The sequence below is a fragment of the Lissotriton vulgaris genome, chromosome 2_1 (genome assembly GCF_964263255.1).
Source record: "Lissotriton vulgaris chromosome 2_1, aLisVul1.2, whole genome shotgun sequence".
NCBI classification, from domain to species: domain Eukaryota; kingdom Metazoa; phylum Chordata; class Amphibia; order Caudata; family Salamandridae; genus Lissotriton; species Lissotriton vulgaris.
In genome coordinates this window covers 623,228,326-623,241,983 of record NC_141687.1, presented here as the reverse complement: position 1 = coordinate 623,241,983, position 13,658 = coordinate 623,228,326, and the positions used below count along the sequence as shown (strand labels likewise).

At 44.1% G+C, this 13,658-nt stretch overlaps 1 protein-coding gene across 1 annotated transcript in view; it reads left to right on the top strand.

Annotated features, from left to right (window-relative positions):
- The window catches only part of RNF19B (ring finger protein 19B), a 180,685-nt gene that overhangs the window by 34,374 nt on the left and 132,653 nt on the right, over positions 1-13,658 (top strand). Inside the window, exons 2-5 of the mRNA XM_086955734.1 lie at positions 1,178-1,383; positions 8,983-9,127; positions 9,525-9,687; positions 10,294-10,408. Of these exons, the coding sequence (XP_086811860.1) occupies positions 1,178-1,383; positions 8,983-9,127; positions 9,525-9,687; positions 10,294-10,408 (629 nt within the window). The remainder of the gene's footprint in view (positions 1-1,177; positions 1,384-8,982; positions 9,128-9,524; positions 9,688-10,293; positions 10,409-13,658) is intronic.

Below are 13,658 nucleotides of genomic sequence, written 5' to 3'. Positions count from 1 at the left end.
TGATCTGGAAATTTACGGATTGTAGCCTGGGAGAAAACTGTGGATCCTTTCACCAACCATATTTTCTTGCTTAAATTTATTGGCTGTTGATACGGACAGGTTTACAAGTGCGATTTGCAAGAAATATTTGTAATAAGTTAACAACAAAACAAAAGGACAAGACCCTTCTTGAGGATAACCAGACCACATCAATAATAGTAAACTAGTACTGCATCCATTTTAATGCAGAATTGTAGCCTGGAAGAAAATTAGGATTTTTAGTTTCCTCCTAAGCCAGAGTTATTGAGAGATGATACGCCATGCCGACAGATCAGAATTGCAAAGGGTGGTGGCATTCTGGTAAAAGGTTATGGCATTCTTTTGGTGTGGCATTTAATACCTCCAGTAGATTAACTACATGTGTTACGACGCCTATAGTCGGCCCTGGGATATTTCCTTTACTGTCCAGAGAATGTTGATTGTGCACATTGAAGACTTGATAGACCAGAGACCTATTTTTAATAAGAATTTTGGAAAGGAGATCAGTTCAACCCTAGAAAGAAGGGGGCACTTGAGCAGACTTGAGTGTCCCAATCACAATTTTTTATGTATCGTAGTGAAAAATGCCTTTCAAGGTAGTAAAACTTTGGCTACATCCACCAAACCTAAGTTTCTGCCTGCGATATGTTTGTCCTTGGTGCACTTATTTCCCCTCTGGCTCTAATAGCAGCTAAGTGGTTATTTGCTGCAAATTTATATTTGAGTTCAAAGTGGCTCTGAGATATTCAGCCTGCATGAGTTAATTCCTTTCTCGATATTTGCTGCTAGATTCGCTATCTTACTCATAGGGTATGTAGCTGAGACTTTGTCACTGCCCCATACCAAATGCTTTTAACTCTGTCTGCCTCCAATTCTCGAATGAAAGCTGATGTTACTCATCCTGGGTCTTTTTGCCTCTAGTTAATGCCACTCTGTGCATGTGTCGAGACTCTTGCCGACCGGCTGTGAATATGATTTGTGCAGTCTTACATGGCCGTTTCTGGTTTTACTGTGATTTTCCCCTCCCCCTCCCCCCCCCCCCCTTTCCTCTCCCCAAACGATCCACAATAGTTGTAGCCTCCACTCCTATTTTAATTCCAGCCTCTGTCTAGTAGTCCATGATACTTGATCTATCTCGTCCTTTGCTTCTCTCGTCTAGTTATGCTGTCATTGCTTATGGCTGTGCAAGCTGTCCGAAGCTCACATGCGAGAGAGAAGGATGCCAAACCGAATTCTGCTACCACTGCAAACAAGTGTGGCACCCAAACCAAACCTGTGACATGGCGCGGCAGCAGAGGGCTCAGCCATTGCGTGTCCGGGGCAAGCACAGCTCCGGTCTTAGCTGCGGACAGGAGTCCGGATCAGGTATGATATACTATTGCAGTAATTGTTACGTGTGATTTCTCCTGTCACAGGAATCTGGGAATAGAAATATTCCTAACTGACTTGGGAAAGTTGATCAGCATTTGTATATACATGGAAAGGGTACCGAGCACACTTATTCCAAGCTGTGTGTTAAGCGGTGCAGTGCGTGTTTTTTTTTTTTTTGTGTTTTTTTTTTTTTTGTGCGTTTCCTTTTGGCCAAGTTCATTTTAGAGTTACTATGAACAAGTATGCAACCGTTTGTAGGACTTATCTTGCCCTGGCACTAACCTTCGTAGGTTGTAAATGTAATGTGTAAATGTATAGGCATTTATATAGCGCACTACTTACCCGTAGGGTCCCAAGGCGCTTCGACCGCTGCAAAACCCTTCCTGGCTTCCCTGAGAGATGGTCCCTTAATGGGTATCTCCAGGGTGAGACCAGGCATCCCCGGCGGTCTGGTGGGGCCGTTAGTGAAGATGAGGCAAGCTAATGCCCAGAGTTGCCGAGTGTGATCGCTGATCAGAGTGGGCACCGAGGCGAGAGAATTATCGAGTCCGCTGACCCTGGTCCAGAAACCTGCTGCGCCGGGAATCTAACCCTGGTCCCGGGCCGTCCTCTGCTCTCGGGTCTGCCGCCTCTAACCAGTGAGCCACACTACTTCACAGGTTGAAGCAGCTTTGAACTATAAGCCTGGGCCAAGTGCAGAATCAGCATCATGTGTAAATGACCTCATTAGACTGTTGAAGCTCTCCAAGAAGGAACTGTGTGTAAAGGGTTTTTTGCACAAGAGAACATATCTTCTTGCACAATACCATATTTCCCATTATGTTGGCGACTACTCGGATGCCCCATAACAAAAATATATATATCTGCTATTGATTCCCAGTTTAGAAATAACTGAATGGTACCACATACTGGCTTGTCTTATTTTGGCGAGTTATTATAAACACCTAAAATAAAACCTTGTTGATGCGACTAAGTAAGCTGATGGCTGCTGGCTGTTAGCATCTACTTTGACTTGTAGGTTGCCATTTGGGATACTGAACTCATACATTCAGTATTCCACGACCGGAAATTCAGTACTAAACTATAAAATCCTATCACCGGTTGCTCGACAGATGCTATTGTTGGACAGGGTTTGCCATGACAATGTTGCTCTGCGGGCCTTTACTGGCCCGTAGAAGCAGGGAGCACTCCATTGTCTGCAATGGAGCTCCCAACATTCCAATGTTCTAATAAACTATAAAATCCTATCACCGGTTGCTTGACAGATGCTATTGTTGGACAGGGTTTGCCATGACCTCAATTTCCTTGACTCTCTAATGGTATTTGTAGTCTGGACTCATGTAGATGAGCTGGTGGTTGCTGCCAGATGAATTGCCCCACTCTAATATAATTTCCAGTCACATGTTCCTTTAGAAATTACTAGTTAGAGCAAATATTTGAAATGAGAAACAGGGAAGTCAGAAGTTTTTTGGAAGGTTGGCAGTTACTAAATACTCACTGGCTAGGTATGTGTGACATATGGTACTTAAATACGTAGGGAACCGAATATGCTAATGTGCCTCTTGGGTTGGCTATAAAGCATATGGATACAGTGGTTCAAAAAAGAATCCTTTTGATACATTTCATCATTGTGTGAGCAAAAATGTTATTCAGAAATCGCCTACAGTAAACGTGAATGGCAGTATTGTATTGACATCAATAATATATTACATTTTGTGTATCCTTGATTTAAATGTGCTAGTAAATCACAGATAAGATGTATAAACTTGAACTAGTGTGTTTGTGCAAGGAATTTAATGATTTCGAGAGCAACAGCAGAGAGATGCAAATTAAGATTCGAATGCACTGTCCCGGAGTTAAAACTACATTTTCCTAGGATGATCTTTATCTCCAAGGAATTACAAGGTCATCATATGAGCTAAATCTTTTGGGAGCATGTATTTAAGAAAGTAGTCCAAATGCTGGTATCGGGGAGTCACTGGCTACTGAAATTAAGACCGAAAATAAACGTTAATGCTTTAGTCTCTAGTGCAAGAGGTGCCCAAGTGAGTGAAAACATGTTGTGACAAGCATTCTCTACAACAGTACCATGGTTTGCTAGGCTCACTTATAAAACAGTATAGTTAGAATTGGGTAGCGCATGGACAACTGACTATAGCTGTAGATACAGTGCAGATGAAGTTAATGAGGAAGTCTAAATAGTGAGTTGTGCATTTAGTACTATATTTGGGATCGTGTAGAACATGTGAAGTTATTGAACTCAATGTATGGTTGGTGGAAAATTGTGACACTTAATTATCGTTTTGTGCATGTTTTATTTTCCTTTAAGCTTGTTAATTGAACTTTGGCAAAGATGCAATTAAAGCAAACTCCTTGATAAATGACATTCTTCTGTAGTTCATAGGGGATTGGGGACTGAGTGAATATAATTATATGAACACTGTTCAGAGTTTTCATTAAGAATGGAGCAATGCATTTTCCATGTTGTGGTTTGAAATTACATGGAGTAGAGAATTTAATCCTGGTAAATAAAAAATGTTTTTGAATGAAGACCATTCAAGTTGGGTGTAAATTGTTCAGAGCAATTTCCGCATCACAAGCCGTGAATCTGAGGGTACTGTTATGCAACAGCTAGCATTAAGTCATAAATGCTCACACTTTCGAATAGTGTGCTGCCAGATAGCACGGAATGTGGTTTAATGCTAGCATTTATGATTGCCAGTGAATGTCATTTTCAGTATGATTACTCTGTACATCGTGTTCGAATAAAGAGTCATTGGTGACCTTGCAACTGAGCCTGCTCCTGTGTTGTCTTATTCCGTATAGTGTCATATAATGTCTGGCCATTGCAGATTAAACTAGTTTTTGATGGGTGAAGAATTCTGCTCTTAGATTTAGACCAAAGTATGCATTTGGAATGGCAGTAAAATCACAGGCAACACAGATACTACATTTGAATTCACCCCTGTTGGTAGAAAATCCCGATTAGGTCCTAATCGAGCACAGTTTGTTGAGAAAGTAACTGGCGTACACCAGTTTCTCCTCAATATTGCTGCCTTGTTTGTAAGAAAATAATGCCCGCCCTGCTTCAGGTTGACAGCCCATAGCATATCCCAGTGCCTCTTAATTATTCTCACCATTGTATCTGCGTGTGGCAGACGTAGCGATTCTTTTGTTGTATTGGTAACGGTTGGGCATCTGCAGTTCTTCCTTTGGGTAATGCCAAGTTCTTTTCAGAGACTGTCTAACAAATTTGCAAGGTTTGCTTGTAGTTTCAAACTGTTGAATAAACAAACCAACAGGTGACCCCATCTATTTTCTCACAATGAAGAAATGTATTTAACCCAAACTATTATTTTAAAAAAAGCAAACCTGTTTGGCAACGTTTATTGCTTCATCAGAGCCATCCAGTGGATTGTGCATGATTTACTTTGTTTTCAAGTAGGCAGGTGATTCTGTGATAAATCAAGCTGTGGTCCTTTGGCTCTAGAGTCGTAACTGGTGTAGTGCCTTTCCCACTTCTGTTTGCCATGCTCGTAGTTTGCCACATCTCTTTATAGAAACCATAGTTCTATCTACCACAGAGCCGTGGCCGCCAACGCACCCGAACTACAATGCACCATCAACACCACCTTCAAAACAGGCGCCTTCCCAGACTACTAGAAGCGTGCAGAAGTTAGACCTCTGTTCAAGAAGCCCACAGCTGAACCCACCGACCTGAAGAACTATCAGCCCATCTCGCTCCTCCCCTTCGCAGCTAAAGTTGCAGAGGGTGCAGTCCACAGGAAACTGACAAGATTCATCAAAGAGAACGCCATCCTCTACCCGTCCCAATTCGGATTCCGAAGCAACCACAGTACATAGACTTCCCTACTCGCCGCCACAGACAACATCTGCACCCTCCTGGACCAAGGCCACTCGGCAGCCCTCATCCTACTTGACCTATCAGCGGCCTGCGACACAGTGGTCTCCCACTGCACACTAGTCGCCAGACTAAACGATGCAGGCATACAAGAAACAGCCCTTGACTGCATCTGATCATTCCTTACCAGAAGAAGACAAAGGATCAAACTCCCACCCTTCCGATCCTACCCCACGAAAATCACCTGCGGAGTCCCACAGGGTTCATCCCTGAGCCCTACCCTCTACAACATCTACATGTAAATGTACAGGAATTTATATAGCGCAAATCACCAACCGGTTTCTAAGCGCTTGCTTAGGGAACCCGTCCCGGTATTCCCCTGTGAGATAGCCCCAGCAGGGTATCCGCAAGGTGAAAGCCAGGCATCCCGCTGCGAGGGGCCGTTGTGGAGATTAAGCAAGCTATTGCCCAGAGTCGCAGAGTGTGAACCCGTGAATCGAGTAGGCACCGGAGCGAGAATTGTCGAGTCCATGGACATTTTAGGACTCAACACCCCGCCAAGCCGGGAATTGAACCCTGGTCCCGGGCTGACCTCTGCTTCCAGGTCTGCCTCCTCTAACCAGTGAGCCACACTTCTCCACATAGCCCCCCTTGTCCGACAGCACAGCCTCAACAGTGTATCCTATGCTGACACCCAGCTTCTCTTCTCCCTCACCAAAGACCCAACCACTGCCAAACTCAACTTCCAGAAAGGAATGCAAGGTGTCAGTCTGGATGACCAACAGCTGCCTGAAGCTCCACGCCAAGAAGACTGACGTCCTTGTCACCACCCCTTCTCCATGGGACAGCACCTGGTGGCCGACTGCCCTCGGAAGCCCACCTACCCCCTCAGACCACGCCAAGATCCTCTGCATCGTACTCTACTCTTCACACTTGACTCATCGCTCACCATGAACCGACAGGTCAATGCCGTCACCTCCAGCTGCTTCAACACCCTCCGCAAGACCTTCAAGTGGATCCCCTCCTGAGTCAAGGAAGACGGTCACCCACACACTCATCACCAGCAGACTGGACTATGGAAACGCACGCTACACCGGCATTAACAAGTCCCTACTCTGCAAACTCCAAACCATACAGAACACCGCCACCAGACTCGTCCTCGGCATCCCCCGACACGAACACGTCAGTCAACACCTACAAAGTCTCTACTGGCTCCCAGTGGAAAAAAGTCACTTTCAAAATCCTCACTCACGTCTATAAATGCCCCACCACAACAACGGACCGAAATACCTCAACGACAGTGCATATTTCTATGTAAATCCATTGAGGAAGGCTTGAACGCAATGGAAGAACTGGGAGGAGTTGACCTAACAGCTAGTGCGGTTGACCTTTCATCTGGGGAACTGGGTTTGAGTCTCTGCAATGCCGCTGAACATCCTGGGATTCTGGGCAAATCGCGTAATCCCCCCCCCGTGCCTGGTAAAAATGAATGTGTCCTCCATGTAATGCAACTGGTGCTATGTAAAGCGCTCTGATACCTGATTTGGGTCAAGTTCGCGCTATATAAAACTGTAAAAAATAAAAAAAACTACCGGCAGACATCAGTGCACCCCCTCCCTGAACACCTTCAGGAAGACCCTCAAGACCTGGCTCTTCTGCTAAACAGATGTGGGGACCCCTGCCCCCCTCAGCGACTTGAGACCCTCACCGGTGAGTAGCGTGCTTACAATTCCCTGATTGATGGATTTATCTGTAACTTACAAATCCAGTGGCTCCTCAAGAATTGTCTAAAGTGTAGACCACCCTCCAGTCTCCCCAGTGTCTGCAATTCTCTTTTCTTGCAGTGTTTGTGTAGTGTGAATTGATGTCCAGGATGACCTGGAGTTGGTTGGCCGAGGCCAATGGTGATATCGTTATTCACTTTCAGACTAATGAAGCATCACTAAGACTAATGAAGCATCACTGAGCACCACCGCAGCATCACTGGGCACCACCGCAGCATCACTGGGCACCACCGCAGCATCACTGAGCACCACCGCAGCATCACTGGGCACCACTGCAGCATCACTGGGCACCACCGCAGCATCACTGGGCACCACCGCAGCATCACTGGGCACCACCGCAGCATTACTGGGCACCACCGCAGCATCACTGGGCACCGCCACCCCGGCGCCACTCGGCGGCGCCACTCTGCCTCGCTCTCTCCTCACCCTCTGCCGCCATTCAACAACAACTGGTTCAAATTTGTTCTCTCAATGTTTCAAGCAAATGTCACAAAAAGATGTTAATATTTCACTTCTGTTCTTGAATTTTCGTCACAATAAAATACACTGAATATAATCTTCACAAGTTATTTACAAAAGTTTAAGCTATTACCATTATAAATTACAATAACTTTTATTTAAGTATTTTTTTTAAAAAGCCATTGTTATTTGGAATATCTATACATCTAAGTCACGTAAATACAAAACATGTTGCATTACAAATGCTATAGGTGTCACATTTTCAAAATATAAAAGTATTGGCATTGTAAATGACAGCTATTAATTTCGCTATTTTCAAAACCAACACATAAATAAAAAATGTCATTTACAAGACCAATACCTCAAACTTTCCTAATGCTAGACCTATTGCATTGCAAATGCTTGTTTTACTGTGAGACTACCAACTAACTGCTTCCTCAATTTCATTGGAATACATTTTTAAGGGGAAAAACACCTAATATGTCTCTCTCCACAAGGCATGTAAGTTTTGAAGATTTGCGAGAAATTAGCAACGGTCTCTATCCCCCCCTCCCCCCCCTCTCCCCCAACCCATCTTGTGACTTCCTTGGACTTCCACACTGTTTGCATTCTTAGATGCTCATCTCAGACACCTACCAGCAGATCCTGGCTTCATTGAGTATCATTTGTTTCAAAGCCTACCCTTGACATTCGATGTCTTGGAGTGGCAACAATCAGTTTTTCCACTACTTACACCAGTGAAGCCAACTCTGCAGGCCCATCGCTATTTATCCTTGTCTGCTCTAGCGAGGTATGCTCAGAAGTGATTTGAAAGCCTCGCACCAAGTCTGCAATCACTGCACCAAACATGAATTTTCTGTAAAGTGGAATTCTTTTTTGCAACATGAAATCTCTTCCAGATTCACATGCATATGGACCCACCCACAAATAGGCGAAATTGTGCAAAGCATGCTAATCTAAAAGAGTTTTCATGCTGCAAAACCATAATTACAGATCTGTAAATGATTTTGTCCTTACTAAGCTAGTCTGTGAACTTCTCGTGAAACAGCCACGTTCATGTCAGTCTTCCTGAGGTCCCCATATACAACAAGACAGTGAAGTCTAAGAATTCGCACACAAGTTTATGAGCACTGGGCACCCATGACATGTCGGAAGCCGACATAAGGAAGTAATCCAGGCGAGAGAACAATCTGTGATGAGAGATATTGAAAAAAGAAGGGTTGTGCACAACCTCTTGAATCTCTTTTTCAGTCTTTTTTTTTAAAATCCGTTTTTGTGAAAAGATTTATTCTGATTTTTCAGAGGCAGTGTGTTTGGTTTGCATGTTCGAAATTCTATGACCGTGGTTCCTTTTAGCACTAGTGTAGTTGCATTGTGGTGTCATGGACAACTTCTATTGCATGACTTCCCCCAGTGTAAACTTGTTTAATTTTCTGAGGTGCTGTCTTCTGTCTACCACTTGTTAAGCTCTGCTTTTTCTTCATGCAGGTGATGACATCAAGCCGTGCCCCAGATGCAGTGCTTACATTATTAAGATGAATGATGGCAGTTGCAATCACATGACCTGTGCCGTGTGTGGCTGTGAGTTTTGCTGGCTGTGTATGAAGGAGATTTCGGATTTGCATTACCTCAGGTGATTGGCTAGATAGGGTTGAAAAATTGTACTCTATTATGGTTAATGCTAGCATGTGCATCGATCTGTCATGAGAGGCAGGGATGGTCTTATCTTGGGTTAAGAGCTAGTAAATGTTGTTTTGAGATAGTGTTTAAGGGGTCGTACCCGAGCACGTGAGTGAGCAGTGTGTAAGGGTAATTATATCTCATGAACTCTGTCCCACCAAAGAATAGAATATTCTGTTTTTTGCTCGTAGAAAATGTTTTCATCTTTGTAAAGGTTATTGCAAAATTTCCTCTTCCGTGTATGTAGTTTACTTTTGGATTGACGTGTGTAAATTCCAGATTGGTGCTTTTTAATACATAAAAGGTTGCCCTACTTATGTTTTGGTCTTTGCGGTCTTGTCTCGCTACAGTCCATCCGGTTGCACTTTTTGGGGCAAGAAACCGTGGAGCCGTAAGAAGAAAATCCTCTGGCAACTGGGAACACTCATTGGTGCCCCAGTAGGCATCTCTCTTATAGCTGGCATTGCTATTCCAGCCATGGTAATTGGGATTCCAGTCTACGTGGGCAGGAAGGTGAGTTGCTGGGGATTTCTAGAAGTGGAGTGGTGGAATGAAAGATGGTGTCGATTTGCACTTATGTGATATCCAGGGAAATCGGATATCGCATGTTTGGTTTGTTGCTATAGTAAGGACGTCCTTTCGGTTCAAGCTCCCTTTCTGAAAATGTCATTCCCGTTTAGGCCTGATATTAGATAAGTGACAATTTGATAAGCAACTTGTTAAAGCAATGAGTGTCTGAAGGTGGGGAATCAGTGGAATGACTTGTCATTAAAAATGTTTTGACCGTGGAAAGAACTAGCTCAATTAGAAACTCTAAACAAAAAGTTAGGCTGGGTATAAAGAAGGGTGCTGGAGTTGTGCAAGTGTAAGAACATTAAGAACGGTTCCGTTGGAGATCTTGTGGAGGTAAAGCCAGCAAGGTGTTGGAGGAGGGTTGAGGTGCACATCGAAGGCTAATAATAAAGAAATGCTCAATAGATGTGGTCTCTCATCAGGCATTTGCTGCGCCAACAGTTTCACCTTTTGTCCATCCAATGTACACATTCTTTCTTTAGAATGATCTTGGTGACTTGTTTTCCAACTGGTCTTTAGTCTCCCTCCCAATTGTTTTGTTTTTAGATTCATGGTCGGTATGAAGGAAAGAAAATCTCGAAGCACAAGAGGAACCTTGCTATCACTGGAGGAGTGACGCTCTCTGTCATTGCATCCCCTGTCATAGCTGCTGTCAGTGTGGGTAAGCGCATTTTCTATTATTTGAATTAGAGGCATTTGGGGCATGAGTGCATCCTTTTCTGTATTTTAGGCCCAAGCTTCACCTAGAACATTTTCCTGCTACGTACAGCTGAAAGTCTATGCAAAACGGTACATAGCTATACTTTTTGGGGTAATCTGCAACACACCCTGCCTAAAATCCAGCTCTAAAGTGGGTACCTGGCACATTGAGGTAAATGAAATCTCTACTGCTACCCCATACCTTTTTTATAGAATAATGTCCCCCATCTTGTATTGAGTGAATTTTTTTGTATAGCACTTAATGTTCTTTTTTTGAGCACCTAGAGCCTCACTGGTTCCACATTGAGGCTCTCTTGACTTTGGGGGGTTTCATGTTCGCTGTGATAAGTTGCTGTTGTCTGCCGGCCCATCACTTGAGCTCGAGATCGGACTAGAAAACTAGACCTTCACTGGGACAGAAATGAGGGAGAAGGTAGTAGCTACATCATCGGGTCTCAGAAGTTTTGTGAGAAGAAAACGTCCAACCTCTACCTTATCAGAAAGAGCATCCTCTTCTTGTGCCTTAGTAAATGCAAACAATTAGTGTAGATCTGCTTTTATGTCTCTTGTACCCTTAATCTCTGGCAGGAGCATCTTCTAGCAACAGGTTAGTCTGTGACTAGCCTTGTACTAGGTCTATTTTGAGGCAGTGTTCCCAGCATGTGACTCTAGATAAAGGAACAAAGAGCAGTGTTGGAGGATGGAGTTTATTCCTATTACACCCCTGATTCCATTTTTATTGACTTCCTTTAATTGTAATGGTTTCTTCAAACTACAGGTTCTCCATCATGTGAATATCTCCAAGGACAATATTGGGTCTGCAAACTTATAGTGCCCCAAAGTGCAGTAGCTGGCGCACTGCGGCTCCGCGCTGATTTAGCTCTTTTCCATAAGCGATTAACTGAGCCGCATATAAAAACAACCCATGCACCCTGATAGCAGTAACTTTTTTGGGCACCTTTTTTGACACCTTCAGTCGCCGATCCAGAGCTCTGCTCCTTTTCTTCATCTTTTGAAGTCCATTTTTTTCTTGGCCATTTTTTTCTCCAAGTCTATCAGTGTGGGAACAAGTCGGCTCCAAAATGTACAGGTTTTAAACCTTCTAGGGACAGAGTCTTTGACTGCTCCCCATGAGGTGTTTGGCACATGATGCTGGGTATGCACTCGTATGAATGCATAGTCCACTCAAGAACACTAGGTTAAGCACTATAAGACTTCAAGCTGGACCCACTCCTGAATTTCTGTTGGGACTCTGTCCCAATGATAAACAGTACACTGTTCCTAAGTAGTAATTCCTCACTACCGATTTGGGGGGAGGAAGGGGTCACCCAAAGCAATTGCTTTTTAGGAGCAGTTGCCCTCACCCACCAATGGGTGGCATGCTTCATCACCGGGCATGCTCCTTTTTTTCGGGCCAGTGCTGCAATGCCTGACTGGCCCCATGAGATGACTCTTTGCTGGAGATCATTTGTAGATCAGTGCCGAAAGTGCATGGGTGCAAAGTAGTCCCAGGTTTGTGTTTGGTGAAGGACTGGGAAGGAAAATTGGCTATAGGTTCCTATGCTGTAATTTTACTGAGTGGTGGGACCTATGTCCAGGCTAAAAAGCAGTAGCTTGTCCACTGACCTACCAATCATTCACAAACCCAGACATCTCCCCTCCAATTACTAGAAGGCACTCTGACTGCCCGAGCCCGTCATTGCAAGAGATCAAAGCCTTTAAAGGGGCTACGCTGCACATCTTTGACGTATTCTTACTCCCTCTGGCATGCTTTTGGGAACCAAGGAACTACAGGGGTTCCACCGAGATTAACTTTGGTGAATCGGTCTTCAGCGTCATCTGTGCCTCTTGAACCTGCTTCGGAGTCTGCATTGGTGTTGTCTGACTCTGGTTCCTGCATCTAAAGCTGTGCTGGTCTCTTCAATGCCGGTACTATTTCTACTGGCGCTACAAATGGACACGCAGGCTATGTCTTTGTCTGATTTGAGCCACATCACTCTCCAGCTCTACTGAGGTCATGCCCCACTCCTGACGTGGCACTGATGTGTTTCTCCGTCCTTCCCATTCAAACACAATACTATTGGCACACAGTCATTACATCAACCTTTTGGCTCAAACTGTGAATGACAAATAACCCCACCCCCCACCCCCCTGCTCACCCCCCCCTCCCCAACACATCTGGGTAGAAACATAAGAGAACAAACGCAAATGATGTGTGGGAAAAGCTCAATGTTTTTTTGTAGAGAAAACAAATTAGTCTCTGCATGTGGGGACATAGTCCCCAGACGTATTAATTCAATAATGCAAGCACTAGAATAAAAAGCACATGGAGATCAAACATATTAAAACGTGTAAAAAACAGACCTCCTACTAGAAACAGTGCCTTGGTGGACTAAGATAAGAAAATCAAGCCTCCACCAGTGTGCAACTACTGTCATTCCTATTTCCCGATGCAGAAATCCCTATGTACTAGACTAAGTCCAGTTGACGGCATGCGCAGAATAGTGCAGTGATCGAAGTCTCTATAAGATAAGAATCTCGTACTTACAATAATGTGCGTGGTCACTGAAACGGGGCAAACGCCCAGCTGGGCGGAAGAAAGCATCCGTGAAATGGGTCGCACTAAATGTCTCCAAACCTACTAATCGGGCCGTAAAGGAAGACATAACCATGTCCATAATAAAGGGCTACGATACTAAAAGTACTGGAGGCTCCTGAAAAAAGCAAGCAAGTTACCTTAAGTCAGTAGCGAGTCCCTTCCTCCAAGGGCACACGCTTCGCAGGGATTAAAAACAATTATGCCACACTTATTGTCCATATGAGTACTGGTTCGGGCAAAAAAACAAAAACTAAATAATAGCCATCGCCATGGCAAAGAACCCATGAAGCTGGGTTCCTAAATATATAAATGGCAGAATTCACCTAATTTGTAGTTTTGTACTACCATCAATAATGACCACTGAATGTAATTTTTCATTGTGTCCCCGCTGTTGATAATGTTGTACCAGTGGCGCTCCCTGTATTGCACACCTCAGTCTGGCTTTGAGTTGTAGAATGCGTGTCTTCACTGGTTGTAAGGGTTGTCCGAAATCGAACATATCAATAGGGTATTTGAGACAATAGATCACATTCTTCATGTGTATCAAGCCGTTAATGGTGAGAGATTTCGTGTCCCTTGTCATTTGGCATGCAGCACTATTGTGACATTTAAA